General features: G+C 36.5%; 1 protein-coding gene across 1 annotated transcript in view; it reads left to right on the forward strand.

Annotated features, from left to right (window-relative positions):
• The first annotated feature begins 704 nt into the window (after window positions 1-704).
• Window positions 705-22,308, forward strand: part of MAPK8 (mitogen-activated protein kinase 8) — a 61,847-nt gene continuing 40,243 nt past the window's right edge. Inside the window, exons 1-4 of the mRNA XM_042780663.1 lie at window positions 705-826; window positions 4,951-5,080; window positions 13,147-13,205; window positions 13,297-13,435. Of these exons, the coding sequence (XP_042636597.1) occupies window positions 705-826; window positions 4,951-5,080; window positions 13,147-13,205; window positions 13,297-13,435 (450 nt within the window). The remainder of the gene's footprint in view (window positions 827-4,950; window positions 5,081-13,146; window positions 13,206-13,296; window positions 13,436-22,308) is intronic.

Here is a 22,308-nt window from a genome sequence, read left to right on the forward strand (position 1 = left end):
TAAGGAACATTCTGGCTGTACTTCTTCCAAGACAGATTTGTTCATTCTTCTGGCAGCCCATGATGTATCCAGTATTCTTCACCAACACCATAATTCAAATGCATCAGTTCTTCTTTGATCTTCATTATTCATTGTCTGGCTTTCATATGCATAGGAGGCAATTAAAAATGTCATGGAGGTCAGGAGCATCTTAGTCCTCAAACATTTATATATTTATATGTATATATATATATATATATATACACACACACACACATACACCTATGTATATATGTAAAGAGCATTGGTTTTAAACTTTAAACTCTGAAAGTGACTTTCAAAACATGTTTAATTATAATTATTTGTTTCTTTTTGTTACTCTCTTCCTGTATTAATACTGGTAACTTCCATGTTAGAGAAACTGTTTATTGTAGTAAAAGTTTATTTTATTTTGTTATTTTTTTTAAAAAAAAAAAAACCAGTCATTTCTTTAAGTATGGCACATGCTTACTAGGCTCCATGGTATTTTTCTTTCTATTTTTGTTTTCAGTGAAGCATCTCTTCTAACACAGCTTAGCTATATCTATAATTACTGTCAGTGAACAGTTATTTTTTTTAAGATGTAAGATTAAACAAGTTCATTTTATTGACTTCACAATTTTGTTCCACTTTGCAGCTCCTCAGTGAATTTTTGGATGAAGCCATCAAATTAATTGCTTGCCATCATGAGCAGAAGCAAACGTGATAGCAATTTTTATAGTGTAGAGATTGGAGATTCTACATTCACAGTCCTGAAACGATACCAGAATTTAAAACCTATAGGCTCAGGAGCTCAAGGAATTGTATGGTAAGTTTTTACTACCAAAAAGTAGTCAGAGAAATTAACTGCTACCTTTTTTCTTTTCATGATATAGATACCTTGGTAAACATTTAGCTTTCCTCAAAAAAATAAATAAATAAAATAAAAATTAAAACATGATTGTTTTATTAAGGGATTACTAGTCTTTTTTATTCATAAAGCATAACTATAAATTAACATGATCATTTGTAGGTAAACAGTTATTAAATATTTGGTCGTGAACCCATGTAGAGACAAGTACTTAAATCAGGAAGGACTAAGTGACATGCTTAATTCCATGTGTACATCTATTCCCAAAGCTAATTGTTTAATAAGAAGCTTCACTTAATCATCAGTTTCACACTATAATGAATCTCTGGAATTTCAGAAATCTTGGTTTATGCTGTGGAATAAAGTCACCTAATAGCATTTTGCTCTACTGTTTTATAACTCACCTGTACCTTTAAAATTGATTTCCAAGCTGATTTCTACAAAAGACCCAGTCTTTGTAAATCAGCATAACTCCTTGTAAACTGAAATGCAAAACACTCATTGGGACAGTTCTTCTAATGATTTTAGATCACTAAGTACGTTAGTGTTTTAAGCCAGTCTTTGGGGGAATATATCTTTATTACCTCTACTTGAACCAGATTTGTTTCAGAATCTATTAAAAAATCATAAGCATTTACAACCTAGTAATTTTCTAAGCTTCTAGAAAAACTCTTGCATATTTACACAAAGACATGTATAGGCCTATTCTTTGCTATTTGTAATAAAAAAAATTAGAAACAATATCAAGTCTCTCAACAATTTTGATATATTTAGTCAGTGAAATACTATCAGAACATTTACAATGAATTAGATTTATATATATTGATATGAATAATCCAGAGATATGTTGAGTTTATAAGAAAGGTACAAAGCCCACATATATATAGTTTAAAGTATATAAAATAATATATGTATGGTTGCATACATATGTATAAAAGAAGAATATTGGAATTTATTTTATTCTCTTTTCTGTACTGAAGCAATTCATAATTTCAAAATGGTGGAAACTGAGATGATTTTATAAACTGGTATTGTCTGATTATCATTTTAAGGTAGTGAACGACCACAAATTTAATTTAAAGAAATAATGTGAAATAGTCAATATCACAAGCTCTTGCTTCAGATTCTAGTTCTGTGATTTATTGGCTTTGTGACTCTTGACAAACACTTAAAAGCTTGTTTTCTCACCTGATTTACAGGATTGTTGTGAAGATTTTATTATTTATGAAATATTTAAAAGTATTTAAAAATACATGAATGTTTCTGAACCTTCACCTATTCTAAGACCAAAATTAAAAAAAAAAAAAAAAAAAGTTACTTTGGAAAGGCTCTTTTGACTGCCTCCTGTCCAAAGGAATAAATATCTTCACAATTTCACTTAAAGTAATAATTTCTGTTAAAAAATACTATATAATAGATATTAAGCAATAAAAGTTTAATTAAAATTTTTTTTTGTGATTTGGATGAGAGTTTGCAAAGCAAATTCACTTTCCATACAGCATTTCATACACATTTTAGTTTCATAACAGTGACTGTAATTCCCCACAATGTAACAACTCTCTTCCCACTTCTTCCCCGTAGTTAATTCTTCCCTGTGTCCTTCTCTCCCATGCACTGTCGTGCCCCCCCCCACCCCCAGCTATCTCCCTGTGGAAACACTGCCCTTCTGTTCTCCCATGATCTATCACTCCTGATGTAAATGTTCACCCTATATGCAGTCCCTTGTTTGGCTGGAAGCCACAGGAGTGAGTTCAGTTCCAGACCTGAAGGGTAAGGTAACTAGGGTCCACAGTTTTGGGGAATCTCACCAGGCTCTATCTGACCAGTAAATCTGGTTTTTCTTTAAATATGATTTTGAGTTTTGTCCCACATTGTTCTCCCGCTCTATCTAGGATTTCCTGCACTGATCCCTTTCTGAGTGGTTGATGGTGGTAGCCAGACACCATCTAGTTCTGGTTTCATGGTCATATAGGCTGAGGATCACATGGTCTACTAGCCCCTTGGACTAATGGTTTCCATGCATCTTTGGTTTTCTTCGTTCTTCTTTGCTCTGGATCAGGAGAGACCTATCTTTGCACCTAGACGGCCACTTGAAAACTTTTACGACCCCAGTCACAACTCACCAAAGTAGGATGTTGAACATTGATTTTGTGTAGTACGTTATGCCAATTGAGCTTGATGTCCCCTGTGACCATGGTCCCAAGCCCACAGATCCAACTACTCATTCTTTCTGGGTAGCTGGCTGTGGCCAAGAAGCCACCACAACCTTGTCCCTTGTCAGCTCTACTGTACACCTGGACAGTCTTATTACACATACAAATACATGTGTAGAAACATCATCTTCCAAACCTATACGTGGTCATGGACACAATGCCACCTGCCTAGACATCCCTGATCATTCAGCCTGTCCACCTATCTATCCATCCATAGATCAGTGCTTGCCATCATTGACAAAGCAGTACTGTACATGCACAAGTGTTCTTTGTTGTCTGTACCTCCTAAGTACCTCTCTCTGTTTTCCTATTCCTCAGTGCCACCGTGTCGATCACTAACTTTTGGGTCCCCATCCATATACAGAATGATTCATTGTATCTGCATTGGGGATTCTGAGTTTTGCACATTTAGGCGTCAACAATTAGATATCTAATTTCCTTGGATACCAAATAGTGAAATCCATTCAGATAAGGTTTAACATTTAGAGTTTGAAATAGTACTTTGATTTGACAGATCAAAATAGTAACAGAATGAATTTGAAAATAAAATCTGCTTTATCTGAAGACAGTCAAAATTTTAAATTATTTTACATGACTCCTAATGTTTATTTGTTTGTTTTAAACTTGGGCAGAACGTATCTATAAATGTGGCATTTTCTATGTAAGGGTTGTAATACTTACATTTTGGTGTATGTATGCAGCAGTTACGGAAAATATAGAATACACAGATGTATCCGGGTATACAGTTTGTATTTCTTAATACATACATATTTACACTGATTTAATATGGTGAGACAGCTATAAAACAGATTCAGGTTTTCAGTTAGATGAGAGAATAATTTAATAATTAGTGCTAGCTTTCCAAATACTACATAAATAGGAATATGTAGTCTTTTATAATATGTTACGTGATCCAGTATGAAAAACATAAACACATGTGTTAGTCTTCTAGTCTCAGCTTTGCTTTTACCTTTCTGGCTAACCTGGTGCAAAACACTTTACCTCTGGCCCTATATTAGGCAGTATTGAATCCAAATGATTGTTAAGGTCTCTTTCAATCATATAATCTATCATTTTAAATCACTTTATCTTATTTGTGCTTTGGTTTCTCCGATCTGTCATATGGTCGTATGGTCTGTCAAATGGTGCCATTTGTTCAGTGTCATGGGGTAGGTGAAGTTATGAAGAGAAATGAATATGATGTTATATAACCCAGAATTATAGGCGTTTCATCAACTGTTACGAAGAAGCTTCTGATATACTGGTGTATTGTGTTCATATTTAAAAACATTGATTTTTTAAATTCTTCCAGAACAGGATTTTAAGGGCTTTAATTTTAAAATTGTAAAATAGTCTTTCAGTATAGATACCTCTCTGTGCACTTTTCTCTTTCTGTCTTCATTTTGTTATGTACAAAGAGGATGAAAATGGCGTATTTATTCAGCAAATATTTTGAATAAAATTCATGACCACACATGTCCTTTATTCTGTCATCCTTTGTATAGGTGCAGGATGATGGATTCATTTAATTTTTAAGCAATTTAGTGATGCTGAATATTCATTAAAATATATGTACATATATAAAATATATGTACATATAGTGTGTGCTAGGTGAATCTTGGAGGATACCCCGTGAACAAGTGGGGTCTCTGTCTTCTTAGTCCTTTGTCCCTTTGCATCCATTAACATTTTAGGAAACATTATTGGAGAATGCTCTAATGTAGAAGAAACATGTTAAGTATCACAGACTAGGAAATTAATCCATTGCCTATATCTTGAGAAAGTAAGGGATCTGCGTGAGTGTTTTGGGAATTTTACAGATTTTTGCTTAATATTTTTTGCTTGTTGCTTTTAAATTTCTAATTACAGTGCAGCTTATGATGCCATTCTTGAAAGAAATGTTGCAATCAAGAAGCTAAGCCGGCCATTTCAGAATCAAACGCATGCTAAGCGGGCTTACAGAGAGCTAGTTCTTATGAAATGTGTTAATCACAAAAATGTAAGTGAACATTTTAGTTTTCTTAAGTATAGATGAAATCAGAATTTATTCATGACTACATGAGTATCAAAGACTTTTATTAAATTATATCAGAAGAAAATGGCTTCATAAATTTAGATTGTGTAAGCAATTTTCTGACATTTAATTTGCAAAAGAAGTTTTAAAGAGGTAAGTACTTTAGCAGAACATTATTTGAGCTTGATCTCATCTCCTGCTGTGTTTTCTATCAGGCTAAAATTTCAGAAAACTGAAGCTTTAGCACAGAGGAGAAATTATACTCATTATAACTTGACACTGCAACTTTCTTAATTATTTATTATTATTTAATAATGTTGGATATAAAACTCAGATCATTTCTCCCTACCCTCCTCATCCCTTTCACTGATGGCAGTAGTCACTTGTCATTTTGTGTTGAAGCTATCCAAAAGCAAGACAAAACAAAACAAAACCACTGCCATTGAATTGATTCTGACTCATAGCGACCCCCATTGGGCTTCCAAGGGTGTAAATCTTTGCGGAAGTATATTGCCTCATCTTTCTCCCATGGAGTAGCTGGTGGGTTTAAAATGCTGACTTTCTGGTTAGAAGCCAAAAATGCCTTACCCACTAGACCACCAGAGCTCCTTTATGTTGAAGATAGCCAGTGATTATAAAGCAGTGAAGCAGAAACTTCATGGAAATATTTAAATGGAATTAGATATACATTCCTCTGATATGATTGTAAAGGCTTCCACTTGCAACTTTTACACATTTTGAGAGTAATTAGTCCTATTTTTTAAAACTCACTTAAATTAAGCTTCTTGTTGTTATATGCCGTCGAGTTGGACCCGACTCATAGCAACCCCTCCTTGAGTTTCCGAGGCGGTATCACTATGGAAATAGATTGCCCAACCTTTCCGTTGAACCACCAGCCTTCTGGTTAGCAGTCAGGTGCCTTGGGCACTATGCTACCAGAGCTCCAAATTAAGCTTACTGATAAATATATAATTATTTTAATGATTTCTCCAAGCTGAGGGAAAATAAACTAAATAATGCTAGAGTGAATGCTAGAGATAGTTTTATAAAGTATTAAACTGAGTGTCTGGCAGGAGAAATTTTGTTCAAGGGAGTTTATAGAATATAATGAGCTCAGTACATTCTGATTGAATTTAACACATTTTGCGAGCTAACTATGTATCAAAAGTTCTGACTCATTAAGTTGATTGTTATTGTTGTTTGCTGTCCAGTTGGACCCGACACATAGTGACTCCTTCTTCGGTTTCCAAGGCAGTATCACTACAGAAGTAGATTACCCAACCTTCCTTCTGAGGAGTGGCTGGTGGGTTTGAACCACCAGCCTTCTGGTTAACAGTCTAGTGCCTTAGGCACTATGCCACCAGAGCTCCTATTGAGTTAATTAGTAGGGGACAAATTGATGAAGGTTCAAATTTAGATTCTTTATTTGGGAGCTTACATTGTTCTTTTGAAGACAAAATAAGTACATAAAAAGTCACATACCAGATGTCACAGAACAGAAGTTTAATTGCCAAATGATGGCAGACAGACAATAAATGCTAAGATCTTGGGGACAGGAGATTGATGTGAGCATTGAATAAAATGGAAAGGCTTTGAAGAAGGGATAGACCTGGGCTAACTCTTAAAGATGAAGTAAAGGTCAGATTAAAGAAGGAAAGGGGCCTCCCAGAAAGTACAGAGTAAAATAAAGTAGGCCTAGAGACAGAAAACCCTGTGGTGGAGAGTGGAGGTTAGAGTTACTCAGTGACAGCTGTATTAAGGGAAGAAGTTGTAGCAACCATTCTTACTCCAGGTTGGATATAGGTATTTTGTTCCTTAGGGTTTTGCTGATGGCCTCCTGACCCTAGACAGAGCCCATTGTGACCTGTGGACCAGGTTTCCTGGTGATTATGGTGGCAGCATTGGCTTAGTTTTCCATGAACGAGAAGTACATTGACTCTAACCTCTGGAGCCTGGGTTAGAGCATGGACTAAATGGGGAATGGGGAATGTGGAAGCGTGTGTTACATGATTAGCCCTTTTATAGGGTTGGGACAGATGCATCCAGGCAGTGCCCTTAGTACCTAGAAAGGTGCTGGCACAGAGTAGGTGCTCAAAACTTACTTGCTTGATGAATGAATATGAAACTAAATGTGGGAAAACCAAGAAGGGTAACTGAATTTTTTCCACTACCTGATGGTGGTTTTTGAAATGTCCTGCTTTTTAAACAATTTCATGTTTTGTATGTATCTTCTCTTCATTGGTCCAAACACCTCTGGTTTTTCCCAAGATGCTTTTGAGATTTGTGTTTTGTTTTGTTTTGCTTTTGCTTTTGGGAAACTAAGGGTAGTACTTTCTATTTAAGGAGCCCTACTTGTGCAGTCAACGAATTCTGGTGGCATAGTGGTTAAAGCACTCAGTTTATAACCAAAAAGTCAGCGGTTCAAACCTACCAGGCACTCTGTGGAAGAAAGATGAGGCAGTCTGCTTCCATAAAGATTTACAGCCTTGGAAAGCATATGGAATAATTCTACTCTGTCCTGTAGGGTCACTTGAGTTGGAATCAACTCAGTGGCAGTGGGTTTGGTTTGGTTTGGTTGGGTTTGGGTTTCACAGTGTTTAAGCACTTGGCTACTAACTGAAAGGTTGGCAGTTTGGATCCACCAGCCACTTTGCAGCAGAAAAATGTGGCAGTCTGCTTCTGTAAAGATTTCAGCCTTGGAAACCCTATGGAATAATTCTACTCTGTCCTATCACTGAGTCAGAATTGACTTGACAAGTTTTGTTTCTCCAACATGTACTTTCTTTTTCTCCCTATTACGTTTCACATGTGAAATTTGTTTTCTGTTCTGGACTATTAGGATTTTTTTCTTGTTCTCATTTTTCACGCCTTGACTTAACTTCCCAGTTTTCCTCAGGGTGCCTTCGTAATAGCCAGAGTAGTTCATTAACAACTTTTGGGTATACTTCAAAAAATTATATATGTCTAACTATGAAAGTTACCCAGCTCTTCCCAGTTCTTCATTTTATTCACTTGGGTGTCGTTACTAGAGACCTTTTCAAAAGGTCTTTCTGAAATCTTGAAATTTTCATATACTGGATATTACTGCATTTCTTTGATCTACTGCTATTTTTCTTTCTTTTTTAAACACAAGGAAATAAATAAACAAATTTTACCTGCTCCTGATAATTAGTACTTCTTTCAAAGTAGTAGTATACCACCCATTTAATCACTTTTTGACTTTTGCTTGGCTATTCAATCTATAATTGATAGATTTTTTTTTCCTTTTGTGTAAAATGAGACAACTGACTGCCTTTAATCTCTTTCTAGTAACAGTTTTTTTAAAACATGTAATTTTACATGCTATAAAATTCACCCATTTAAAGTGTATAATTCATTGGTCTTTAGTATGTTCACAGATAGGTACAATCGTAATCACAGTCAATTCTAGAATATTTTCATTACCTCAAAAAGAAACCCCGTTTCCTTTAGGTATCATCTCCATATCCCTCAATCCTAAATAATCACTAATTTACTTTCTATCTCAGTATGCCTTTCATCTTTAACACCTCTTGTTGACTCTAGGATTTCATAGATGTTAATGAGAATAGTTTTACTACTTTTCCAAGTCTTCAACTGTGCAGTTTACTTGGTTCGGAGACTTCATTTACAGTAGCTAGATGCTCTCTTAATATCATTTCCCCTATCTCTTTTGTTTGTTTATTTATTTTGTTGTGATTTGGGTGAAAGTTAACAAGCATATTGTTTTTCAATTCAACAATCCATACACTTTTTTTTGTGACAATCACTACAGTCACCACAAATGCAACAGCATTCTTCTTGCTTCCTCCCTGCACCCACTCCTTCCTTTTGTCCCCATCCTCTTCATCTTCCTTAAGGTATCCCTGAGCAAATGCTACCCTCTTGAACTCATATGGTTTGTTATTCTAATGGGTGCATACCCTCTTGATATTACTGTTACCTTATAGGGCTGTCTGTAATTTGGCTGAAAGTTGAGCCATGGGGGTTGACTTTAGTTCCCAGCTTGAAGGATGTCTAAACATTATAATCTCAGATGTTCCACCAGTCGTCATCTGACCAGTAAGCTGGGTCTTTTTTTCAGTCAGTTTGAGTTTTCCACATTTTTCCCCCACTGTTATCTGGAACCTCTTACTGTGATCCATTTCAGAGCAGTCAGCAGTGGTAAGTAGCTGGGTGCCATATGGTTCTTCTGGTCTCAGGGTCATGGAGGGTTTGTGTGGTCCATTAGTTCTTTGGATTAATTGTTTCCATGCATCTGTGATTTTCTTCATTCTTCTTTGCTCCAGATGAAGAAAGATTAATAGTTGCATCTTAGGTGGCTGCTCATAAGCTTTTAAGACCCTAGTCACTACTCACCAGAGTGAAATGTAGAACATTGTCTTTGTGGACTGTGTTATGCCAGTTCACCTTAGTGTCCCCTGAGACTGTTATTCGTCTAACCATAGAGCTTATTTGTTAAGCAAATAAATTCAGAAAAATAATAGACCAGAAATGATAAAACAAATTTGTTTAAGATAGGGAAAGTGATATTCACAAAAGGAAAATAAATATTATATGAGACCACTACTTTAAAAAGTTAAGAAAAAGTTTACACACAGACTCATGCCCAGCAACTCATTCTTTCGAGGTTTCAGTTATGACTGAGACATTTTCATAACTTTGTCCCCTGTATGCTCTACTACTTTCATGGTTATATTTACAGCATATATAAATACATAGGCACAAATATCTTCTGTCAAACCTATTTGTATATATTCATTGGTGTAGTCCCATTTGTCTTTCCACCCCTGTTTAGCTTGAATATCCGTCTGTGTATCCACTTGTAAATTATTGTTATTACTGTTATTGCAGGGTTGTGTATGTAATAGTATTCACGTTTGTTGCCTTTAATTCTTGTGCTCCTCTGTGGTATAGTAAATTACATGGTATGGCTTTTCTAGCCATAGTCTTTGTAACTTTCACTTTGCCATAAGCAGCTGAGTAGCTGCTTGTTAAAGTTACCCACCTGGGGTATTTCTGTTGCGAGTAGTACAAGATAATTTTCTGGGAAGTTCACTTTCTCTCAGGTGTGAAGAATTCTGATGTTAGGATTGGTTAGTTTTGCCACTTTGCCAGGCTTAAAATGAACCCTCCTACAGGCAGAGGAAAGAATCTCTGTCTGACTACTGGCTGAGTGAGACACGCTGCTGAGAGAGAGATGCAAGAGAGAGACATTGCTGAGACAGAGACATGCTACTGAGAGAGCCGGCCGGCTGAAAGACACTGAGCATGTTCCTGATCTTGACATGTATCCTCTTGCTTCCCTAATAATCCCATAATCTGTCAGTTCTGTGTGGCCACTGCAGTGAATTATCAAACCTAGCAGAGAGGTGGTTGGTGCTGTGGGAGGGACAGTAGGCATCAAGGTTTGTAAGAGCGCTGGAGGGTGGCGGCATGTCTGGCCTCATAAGAGCAGGCCTTGGGCTGCTGATGGTGATTCTCTTTTGCTCTTGTGTAGAGGAGGTCACAAGATGGTGCCTCCTTGTCCCTTTAGCATCCTCCCTGCCCTCTACTTGATCATTTTGTACTAACCTCCCCCTTACTGTATATTGCCTTTCCCTTCACCCAAGTTAATACAGTTTACCTTCTAGTCAGTGATTTACCTTCCCTTCCCCTTTCACCTTTGGCAGACTTCAAAGAATGATTCTTTCTATGTATAAATCGTTCCTTAACTTTATAGTAGTAGTCTCATACAATATTTATTGTCCTTTTCTGAATATCATTTCCCCTATCTTAAACAAATTTGTTTTATCCTTTTTGGTCTGAGTGTTATTTTTCTTAATTTATTCACTGAACAAATATTTGAATAACTTTTATAAGCAAAGCTTTATGTTTAGATGAATAGCATAGACTCTGCCCTCTTACAGCTTATGTCTACAAAGATATTCCCATCCAAAAATATGTCAGAGATCATGCTTTGTAAGTAGGGCTATAAAAGTGAGTAAGAACTATTTTTTTCTAAAAAGCATCCTAGTGGGGACAAGGCTGTTGTGAAAATGAGACTATACTACAGTGTATTGAATTCCATAATAACATAAGTACTGTGGAGACAGAGTGGAGAGAATATTCAGCTCTTTCAAGGGTTTAGAGGTTGTCAGATTCTACAAAAGAGATCTATCTTGAAAATAACTAAATTCAGTAGGTAAACGACACACTTAGGGAATAGAATGTTTAAAGGTGTTGAGTAGTTTAAAAAATACATTATTGATATTAACTTAGTATGGCCAAACTGTAAAATTTAACAGAAAGCTTTGCAGGAGATTCAATGAGTTGCTATTATGGAAGGCCTTAAATGTACTGTTAGAGAGTTTTCAAATTTGTTGGCTTGAAGTTTTTCAGGTGAGTGATAAGATCAGCTCTTTTCTTTTACCATATTACAGGCAGTAAAGTAGTAGCTGGATTTGCAGAAAAGCATTCTCAGGGAACTTAGTTCTAGAGGTAATTATAACATGAACAGTATAGATGAGAAATTAGAATTCTATATAAGTAGCATATATAGAATATAGGAAATTCTGTATAAGTAGCATACAGAATAGAAAGAACAGATTGAAGTTGAGACTGACAATAGAATGGCCAGTATTCTTGTAGTATTTCAGTGTAAATAATTAAAAAAGTTGAAAATCACTCTGGTTCTCTTACTGTAATGGAGAGGGCACAGTAGAAAAATAAAGGGTTTCAGTGGGATTCAGTTCAGTTGAACTGAATTGAATTGAATCTTTGATTCAGTTCAATTTTAAGTTTGTGAGACGTTCATGTAAAGTGGCAATATGTATTTGAGACTCATGCTAAGCACAAGCTTTTTTTTAAATTTTTATTTGGGTGAAAGTTTACAGAACAAATTCATTTTGCATATAGCAGTTCACATATACTTTGGGTCATGACATTGACTGCGATTTCCTACAGTGCACCAGCTCTTTTCCACTTCCTCCTCATAATTGCCTCTTCCTTGTGCTCTTCCCTCCTATGCATTCCTGCTCCCTGAGCTGTCTCCCTGTGCATACACAGCCCTTTTATTCTCCCATGATTGATCTCTCCAAGGAGTGTATCTGCCTAATGTAAACGTTAAGCTCATATGCCTGTCTTTTGTTTGGCTGGAAGCCACAGGAGTGGGTTCAATTCCAGACCCAAAGGACAGCTAGGAGCCATAGTCTCAGGGGGTTCACCAGGCTTTTATCAGACCAGCAAACCTGGTCACTTTTTTTTTATGATTTTGAGTTTAGTTTCACATTGTTCTCCCACTCTATCCAGGATCTCCAACATAGATCGCCTTACAAGTGGTTGACAGTAAGCACAGGCTTTTAAGACATGTTTTGGGATTAGCCACATAGAGATGTTTGGAGAGAAAGATACACCATTTGGGGGAAAAGTACAGATAGAGTAGTGTTGAAGACAAAGCAGTGGGGCAAGCATTCTTCCCATAGGCCAATCAGTAGGAGAGACTAGGAATATAGAAAACTGAAACTGTGCAGTATTATGAAAGAAACAGGGAAAGGGCTGAAATTAGAGAGAGAAAGAGATATTGAGTGGAATAAAGAACTAGTGGAAAATTTTTAAGATTTGTTGACAATTAATGTAGAGGCTTTCATAAATTTAAAAAAATAATAATTGCCATTGAAATTGACTCTGACTGTTGGTGGCTGCCTGTGTATCAGAGTAGAACTGTACTCTATAGGATTTCCAGTGGTTGTGATTTTTCAAAAGTAGATCATCAGGCTTTCCTTTCATCATGCCTCTGGGTGAACTTGAACCTCCAACTTTTCAGTTAGCATCTGAGTGTGATCTGTAGTAATTGAGTATTTTCATAAATGGAATGGGTTATGTAAAGTTTCTGTTGATAAAGTTTTAACTATGAAAATAAGAGATTACATGAGTTTCAAAAATGAAATTGGAAGATTTTAAACCAGTGTTGGAATTTTTTAACCCCTGTATTTGCAGTTCCCAAATGAAAGTATTATAAAGTGGTTTCTAATTTTTCTCTGTTTTTACCACAGATAATTGGCCTTTTGAATGTGTTCACACCACAGAAATCCCTAGAAGAATTTCAAGATGTGTAAGTGTGGTAATTAAATTTTTATTGTTAGTACATTATTCTTAGATTGTTGCTGCATATTTTATCTGTCATCTTTTTTTCACCCATGAAGTTACATAGTTATGGAGCTCATGGATGCAAATCTTTGCCAAGTGATTCAGATGGAACTAGATCATGAAAGAATGTCCTACCTTCTCTATCAGATGCTGTGTGGAATCAAGCACCTGCATTCTGCTGGAATTATTCATCGGGTTAGTAAAAAAATCTATAATCGTATTCTGTTTTTATTGAGGTGAAACTCACGTAATATAAAATAACTATTATGAAGTATGAAATTCAGTGATATTTATTAGTATGTTCAAATGTTGTGTAATTACCACCTATATCAAGTTGTAAAAACATTTTCATCACCCCAAACCCTGTACCTGTTATGCAGCACTGCTCATTTCCCCTTTCCCCCAGCTCTTGGTAACCACGAGTCTGCTTTCTGACTCTGATCTGTCTATTATGGATATTTCATATAAATGGAATCACGTAATATGTGACCTTTTGTGTATTTATCAGTATGTTCAAATGTATAATTACCACCTATATCAAGTTCTAAAAACATTTTCATCACCCCAAACCCTGTACCTATTATGCAGCACTGCTCATTTCCCCTTTCCCCCAGCTCTTGGTAACCATGAGTCTGCTTTCTGACTCTGATCTGTCTATTATGGATATTTCATATAAATGGAATCACGTAATATGTGACCTTTTGTGTCTGATTTCTTTCATTTAACCTAATGTTTTCAAGGTTGATCTGTGTTTTATAGCATATATCAGTACTTCATTCATTTTTACAACTGAATAATACTCTTGTTTGTCTGTATCCCTTTTTGTTTGTTCATTAATCTATTGATAGACATTTGAGTTTCCATCTTTTGGCTGTTGTGATAGTTCTGCTGTGAACATTCGTGTGCAAGTATTTGAGTACCTATTTTCAGTTCTTTTTAAGTACATACGTAGGAGTGTAAGTTCTGTGTCACATGGTTAATTCTGTGTTTAACTTTTTGAGGAACTACAAACCATTTTTATTTGAGGAACTACAAACACATTTTTATATTCCTGCCAGCAATGGATGAGGGTTCCAGCTTGTCCACATCCTTCCCAATACTTGTTATTTCCTTTTTTAAAAAAAAATTAAAGTCATCCTAGTGTAAAGTAGTATTTCATTGTGGTTTATTTTTTTTCCCCGAATAATTTCTACGTGTATAAGTCAGTGACATTGATTACATTCTTCAAGTTGTACAACCATTCTCTCTATACTTCTCCAGATTACTCACCATTAACATATACTTGTTGTTGTGTTGTTATGTGCCGTCGAGTTGGCCCCGACTCATAGCGACCCCTCCTTGGGTTTCCGAGGCAGTATCACTACGGAAGTAGGATTGCCCAACCTTCCTTCCGAGGAGTGGCTGGTGGGTTTGAACCGCCAGCCTTCTGGTTAGCAGTCAAGTGCTTTAGCCACTATGCTACCAGAGCTCCTATACTTAGTGCACCCCAAACAAAAATTTTTCATTGTGGTTATAATTAGCATTTCCCTAATGACTAATAAAAGGAGTCCTGGTGGCTCAGTGGTTAAGCACTAGGCTGCTAACCAAAAAGTTGATGATTTGAACCCGTTAGTAGCTGCTCTGGAGAAAGATCTGATAATCTGCTCCTGTAAAGATGCAGCCCAGAAAATCCTGTGGGCAGTTCTGCCGTGTCCTACAGGGTGGCTGTGAGTCGACATATATTTGATGGCACAGAACAACAACAATAATGACTAATGATGTTGATCATCTTTTCATGTGCGTTTTGGCCATTTGTATGTCTTCTTGGGAAAAATTACTCTTTACTTCCTTTGCTCATATGTTTTAAGTATGTTTATTATGAAAGGGTGCTTTATTCCTTTTTATAACTGAATTATTTTATCAAATGTTTTTCCTGCATAAACTGAGAGAGCATGGGTTTTTTTTTTTTTTTTTTCCCATTCTTTTAATTAATGTGATGTACATTAATTGATTTTCCTATGTTGAACCCACCCTTGCATTTCTGAAAGAAACCTCACTTGCATGGCGTGTAATTCTTTTAATATGCTATTAGGTTTGGTTTGCTAGTGTTTTATTGAGGATATTGCATCTGTATTTATAAGGTATGTAGTTTTGGTATATAATTTTCTTGTCCTTTCTTTGGCTTTGGTATCAGGGTAATGTCCTCATGGAATGACTTGAGAGGTGTTCCTTTCTCTCTTGTATTTTAGAAGGGTTTCTTCGTAGAGCTGTTTGGTAAAATTATGAGTGAAGCTGTCTGGTCCAGGACTTACTTTGCTGGAAGGTTTATCGTTATGGATTCAGTTTCCTTACCTTTTATAGTTTGCACAGATTTTCTGTTTCTATTTTAGTCAGTTTTAATAGTTTGTGTTTCTAAAAATTTTCCACTTCTTACAAATTACTGAATTTGTCAATGTATTATGGTAGTTAAGGTTGTGTGTTAACTTGGCTGGGCTTTGGTTTTTTGAGTGCTTGGCAGCTGGATTCATTTGTTCCCCATGATGAGATTGGAATCAGTTCCATGGTGAAATCTGTTGTGAGCTCCTAATTAGTTGCTTTTGGGGTGTTGCCTGCTTCTAGTATATATGGGGAAGCTTTGAGGACAGTCCCTAGCTTTTTGACACATCTGGATCCTGCATTTGGCAGAGTCTTCATCTCAGTGGCCTGCCATGTTGCCTGATGATCTTGGGATTGTTCCTGGACTTGAACTAGTGGCCTGCTTTGTTGCCTGCTGATCTTGGAACTGTACCATTTTACCTGCTGACTTTGGGTTCATCAGCCTCAGTAATCAGCAGCTGCCTGAGATAAGAGATGCCTCTAGGTTCGGTGGGCATAGAATAAGAGGCAGAGCTGAAGCCCAAGTCAGAGGCCCTTCACCCAGCTCCTAGAGCCAGCACTCTCAATTTGGACTTCAAGCCTCCTAAACTATGAGAGAATGAATTCCTCCTTGTTAAAGCCATCCACTTGTGCTATTTCTGTTACAGCAGCATTAGAGAACTCAGACATGTATAATGTTCATTGTATTCTCTTACTATCTGCTATTTCTGTAAGGTGAGTAGTAATGTCCCTATTTTCATTCTGGTTTTAGAAAATCGAGTCTTTTCTGGTTTGTCTCCCCCCCCCCCCCTTTAGTCAGTCTATTTAGAAATTTGCCAATTTTGTTGATCTTTTCAAACAAACAACTTTGATTTTGTTAATTATCTCTATTGTTTTTCTATTCTCTATTTCAGAAATCTCTAATTTTTAGTATTTTCTTCTTTCAGCTTACTTGGGGTTTGATTTACTCTTCTTTGTAGACACTTCCTTAAAGTGTAAAGTTAGTTATTGATTTGAGATTTTTCTTTTCTTTTTTAATATAAGCATTTCAGCAATAAATTGCCTGCTAAGTGCATCTTCAGCCACAATCCATACATTTTCGTATGTTGTCTTTTTGTTTTTGTTCATCTTGTAGTATTTTCTACTTTTCCCTTGTGATTTCTTCTTTGATCCATTGGTTGTTTAAAAGCATGTTGTTGAATTTCCACAGATTTGTGAATTTTCAATTTACATTCTGTTACAGACTTCTGATTTCATTCTATTGTGGTCACTGAAGGTACATTGAATGTTTTCAGTGTATTTAAATTTACTGAGAATTATTTTGAGGCATCAAATATTACCTGTCCTGTGGAATGTTTATGGGCATTTAAGAAAAATGTATGTTCTTTGGGAGCTCTGGTAGCATAGTGCCTAAGGTATTTGACTGCTAACCAGAAGGCTGGTGGTTCAAACTCACCAAGCCACTCCTCAGAAGGAAGATTGGACAGTCTACTTCTGTAGAGATACCGCCTCAGAAACCCAAGGAGGGGTCACTCTGAGTCAAACTGACTCGACAACAGTAAGTTTTTTGATTTGGTTGTTTTTGGATGGAGGATTCTGTATATGTTTGTTAGGTCTAATTAGTTTATAGTGTGTACAAGTCCTCTGTTTCCTTCTTGATCTTATGTCTAGATGTTCTGTCCATTATTGAAACTGATATATTAAGGACTCCAACTAATATTGTAAAACTGTCTATTGCTTCCTTGAATTCATGTATTTTAGGGCTGTGTTGTTAGATAAATATATGTTTATAATTGTTCTATCTTGCTGTATTGGCACTTTCACTAATATGTAATATCCTTCTTTGTCTCTTGTAACATTATTTTGGCTTAAATTCTATTTTGTCTAATACTAGTATAGCCACCCCAGCTCTCTTTCTGTTAAAAGTTCCCTGTAATATCTTTTCCATCTTTTAACTTTCATCGTATTTGTACCTTTGTATCTAAAGTAGGTCTTGTGTAGACCATTGAAGCTAAGAGGAGCTCTGGTATGGTAGCACAGTGATTAAGCTCTTGGCAGCTAACAGAAGGGTCGGCAGTTAGGACTCTCAAATTATTCTCTGGGAGAAGACATGTCAGTCTACTTTCGTAAATATTATAGCCTTGGAAAACCCTATGGGGTAGATCTCATGAGATTGATTCAATGACAGTAGAGATGAATCATGTTTTTACTTCATTCTTCCAATTTCTGCTTTTTAATGAGAGGTTTTAATCCATTCACAATGAAAGTTAATTGCTCAGAGGAAGGACATATGCTCATTTGTTATGTGCTTTCTGTTTGTATTGTAGCGTTTTTGTTTTTATTTCCTCCACTGTTGCCTCTTTAATTTCTTTTTAATTTTTGCTAATATACCATTTTGATTCCTTTCTGTGTATTTTTTTTTAGTTATTTTCTTACTGGTTGCCTTGTGTGTTTCAGTTAACTTCCTAACCTTATAATGATCTGTTTTAAATAATACCACATTAGCTTCAATAACTCAGTGCTGTTGAATCAATCCCATGAGATAGTGACCTTATAGGGCAGAGTAGAACTACCCCATAGGATTTTCCAAGGCTATAATCTTTAAGGAAGTAGACTGCCACATCTCCTCCCATGGAATAATTGGTGAATTCTGACTGCTGACCTTTCTGTTAGCTGCCAAGAGCTTAACCGCTGTGCTTCCAGAGCTCTTCGTAGCTTCAATGGTATATAAAATCTCTGCTCCTATATAGCTTTCTTTCTCCTCTTTTTGTTGTTGTTGTCACAAATTAACATCTTTATACATTGTGTTCCCATAAACTATATTTGTAATCACTGTCTCCATTTGTTTTTTAAATCATAGGAAAGAAAGAGGAATTACAAATAAAATTACATATATTTACCTCTGTAGTTAGCTTCACCAGTCCTCTTTATTTTTTTTGTGTGTGTTTCCTATTTTACACCTTTTCATTTTAACCTGAAGGATTTCTTTTAAGCATTTCTTATAGGGCAGGTATACTGGTAGCAAACTTCCACATCTTTTGTTTATCTGGCAGTATCTTAGCTTTTTTCATTTTTGAAGGATAGTTTTGCTGGATGTTGAATTCTTGGGTGACTTTTTGTTTTGTTTCTCTCAGCACTTTTATAATATCATCCCACTGCTTCCTGGCTGCCATGGTTTCTGATAAGTATTTGCCTTTTAATTTAGCATCCTTTGTACTTGATGAGTTGCAGCCCTTTTCTTGCTTTCAAGAATCTGTTTTTGTTAGTGTCTTTGAACAGTTTGATTATAGAGTATCTTGTGGATTATAGCATGTCTCGTGTAGATTTATTGTTACACTCTTCCCTCCCCTCCCACCACTGGTAATCAACAAAGAAAGTTCCCTTCCATATATAAATCTTTCCTTGACTTTTTGCAATAATGAACTAATACAACATTTGTCCTTCTGTGATTGACTTATTTCACTCAGCATAACGTCCTTCAAGTTCATCCACTTTATATGGTGTTTTGTAGATTCGACGTTAGTCTTTATTGTTGCATAGTATTCCATTGTGTACTATAGTTTGGTTATCCATTCTTATGTTGATGGGCACCTAGGTTGATTCTGTCTTTTTGCTATTGTAAATAGTACTGTGATGAACATGGGTTTGTATATATGTGTTCTTGTCCTGGTTCACACTTCTTTAGAATATATACCTAGTAATGGGATTGCTGGGTCAAATGGTACTTCTAATTCCAGCTTTTTAAGGACTCATCATACTGCTTCCAGAGCTGTATCATTTTACGGTCCCACCAGCAGTATATGAGTCCTAATCTCTACACATCTTCACGAGCATTTGTTATTTTCTGTCTTCTTGAACTTTACTGTTAGTGTTGGGGCAAGATCGTGTTTCACTGTTTTGATTTGCATCTCTCAAATGGCCCACCAGCCACTCTTTGGAAGGAAGGTTGGGTAATCTACTTCAGTAGTGATACTGCCACAGAAACCCAGGGAGGGGTTGCTATGAGTTGACGGCAGTGATTTTTTTTTTTTTTTTTTTTAATGGCCAATGGTTGTATCCTTTCCTCATACTTGTTCAGTCTGTATGCTGAACAAATAATTCAAGAAGCTGGCCTACATGAAAAGGAACATGTCATCAGGATTGGAGGAAGGCTCATTAACAACCTGTGATACGCAGGAGACGCAACTTTGCTTGCTGAAAGAGAGGATGATTTGAAGCATTTATTAATGAAGATTAAAGACTTCAGTCTGCAGTATGGATTACATCTCAACATGAAGAAAACGAAAATGCTCACAACTGGAGCAGTAACCAGCATAACAATAAGTGGAGAAAAGATTGAAATTGTTAAAGATTTCCTATTATTTGGTTTCACGATCAACACCAATGGACGTAATAGTCAGTACATCAGACAACATATTGCTTTGGGCATATCTGCTACAAAAGACCTCTTTAAAGTGCTGAAGAGCAAAGATGATGTCTCCCTGAAGACTAAGGTGTGCTTAACCCAAGCCATGGTCTTTTCAGTTGCCTCCTATGCATGTGAGAGCTGGATAGTGAACAAGGAAGACTAAAGAAGAGTTGATGCTTTTGAGTTGTGGTGTTGGTGATGAATACTGAAAGTACCATGGACTGCCAAAAGAACAAACAAATCTGTCCTGGAAGAAGTGCAGCTGGAATGCTTCTTGGAAGAGAGAATGGCCAGACTTTGCCTCACCTACTTTGGTCATGTTGTCAGAAGGGACCATTCTCTGGAAAAGAATAACCTGCTTGTTAGAGAGGAGGATCAGCAAGAAGGAGGAAGGCCCTCAGCAAGATGTGTTGACAGAGTGGTTGCAGTGATGGGCTCAGGTACAGCAGGGATTGTGAGGATGGCACAGGACTGGGCAGTGTTTTGTGCTTTTGTACGTATGGTTGCTATGAGTCGGAACTGACTTGATGGCACCTAACAACAACAACAACAACAACAACAACAACAACAGCCAGGTTCTCTTTTTACTCTTTTGGAGAAATCTTTTGAAGCACATAAAAATTTAATTTTAGAAGGTCCCAATCTAGTTTATCTTCTGCTGTTTGTGCAATTTGGGTTATACTTGACAATCTATTTATACCACAAGTTCGGGCCCCTGAATTTTCCCCTAGTTTTTCCTTGAGGAACTTTATAGTTTTAGGTTTCACATTTAAGTATTTAATCCACCTGGAGTTAGTTTTTGTATATGGTGGGAGGTACCGATCTTGTTTCATTTTACTGCAGATGGATATGCAGTTTTCTAGTATCATTTGTTAAAGAGACTGTCTCTTCCCCATTTAATGGATTTCAACCCTTTGTCAAAGATCAGCTGACTATAGGTCGATAGATCTATTTCTGGGTTCTCAATTCTGTTCCACTGTTCTATGTGTCTGTCATTGTACCTGTACCAGGCAGTTTTGACTACTGTGGCTGTATAGTAGGTTTTGAGATCCAGGAATGTGAAACCTCCTACTTTTTTCTTCTTCTTCAACAGTGCTTTGCTTATCTGAAATCTCTTTTCTTTCTGTATAAAATTAGTGATTGTTTTTTCCAAATCCTTAAAGAATGTTGATGGGATCTGCATTGGGATTGCATTGACTGTATAGATTGCTTTGTGTGGTACTGACATTTTCACAGTGTTCAATATTCCTATCCATGAGCATGGTATGTTCTTCCATTTATGTAGATCTCTTATGGTTCTTGAAGTAGTGTTTTTTAGTTTTCTTACTACAAGTCTTTTGTGTCTCTTTTCAGATTTATTCCCAACTACTTTATTTTTTTGGTAGCTGTGTTAGACTGGGTTCTCTAGAGAAGTAAAACCACTAAAGCTTATAGAGGGGGAGAGAGAAAGAGAAATTTATCTTAGGAAAATGGCTCACACACTTATAGAAGCTGGCAAGTCCAGAGTTCTTGGATCAGATCTCAAGCTGGAGGATTTTCCGGACTCACACAGGTGCAGGGGCTGACAAGCTCAAGGTTGGCAGGCAGTATACAGGCTGTTGACTCCAACAAATGACAAATTCAACATCTCCAGGCCAAATGGTGGATTGTTTGGTCACAGACAGTTGCAGGCAGCACAAAGAATTCTGATCCACAGAAGAATGTCTCTTTTCCCAGGATGTCCATAAATATACTGGAAGCAGGCCACACCCTTAGGGAAACTCCCTTTCAATGGATTGGCTGCTCAAAACATATACATCTTATCCCATCATTGGAACTACACACATTGCAATTGCTTAAACCACACAGAATTGTGGTCTAGTGAAATATGACAGTCCACCCCTTGTCAACTTGGCACTTACACACATCTTCTTAACCATATATAATTTCTAAATAAGGAAAATTATAAAGTCATATTTGTGCCTAACATGATACACTAACACACGCACAGATGAAATGCATTAACCTTATTTACATTTCACAGTACATAACAGAAGGAAACAAAAATATTTGATGCATATATACAGTGAAGAAATACAACAATCACAGTTCTCGTTTCTGCAACTGGTTATGTGGTCATAGCTGATATTCAGAACTACCGTCTTCTACCACCCATTCTGTATTTCCCTTGCCCTCAGGAAGCACCTCAGCTGATCGTGGTTCTTTGCCTGGTGAGGTGACTCAGACCTTCATTCTTGAAGAGTCTGGGCCATTAGTATTCATACCAGAATTGGGTTGCTGTAATTTTCTGCTGACTTTAATCACAGGGCATGGTAGCACTAAGAGA

Source organism: Orycteropus afer, unplaced genomic scaffold (genome assembly GCF_000298275.1).
Source record: "Orycteropus afer afer isolate SDZICR_OR568_19922 unplaced genomic scaffold, OryAfe1.0 scaffold00052, whole genome shotgun sequence".
Lineage (NCBI taxonomy): Eukaryota > Metazoa > Chordata > Mammalia > Tubulidentata > Orycteropodidae > Orycteropus > Orycteropus afer.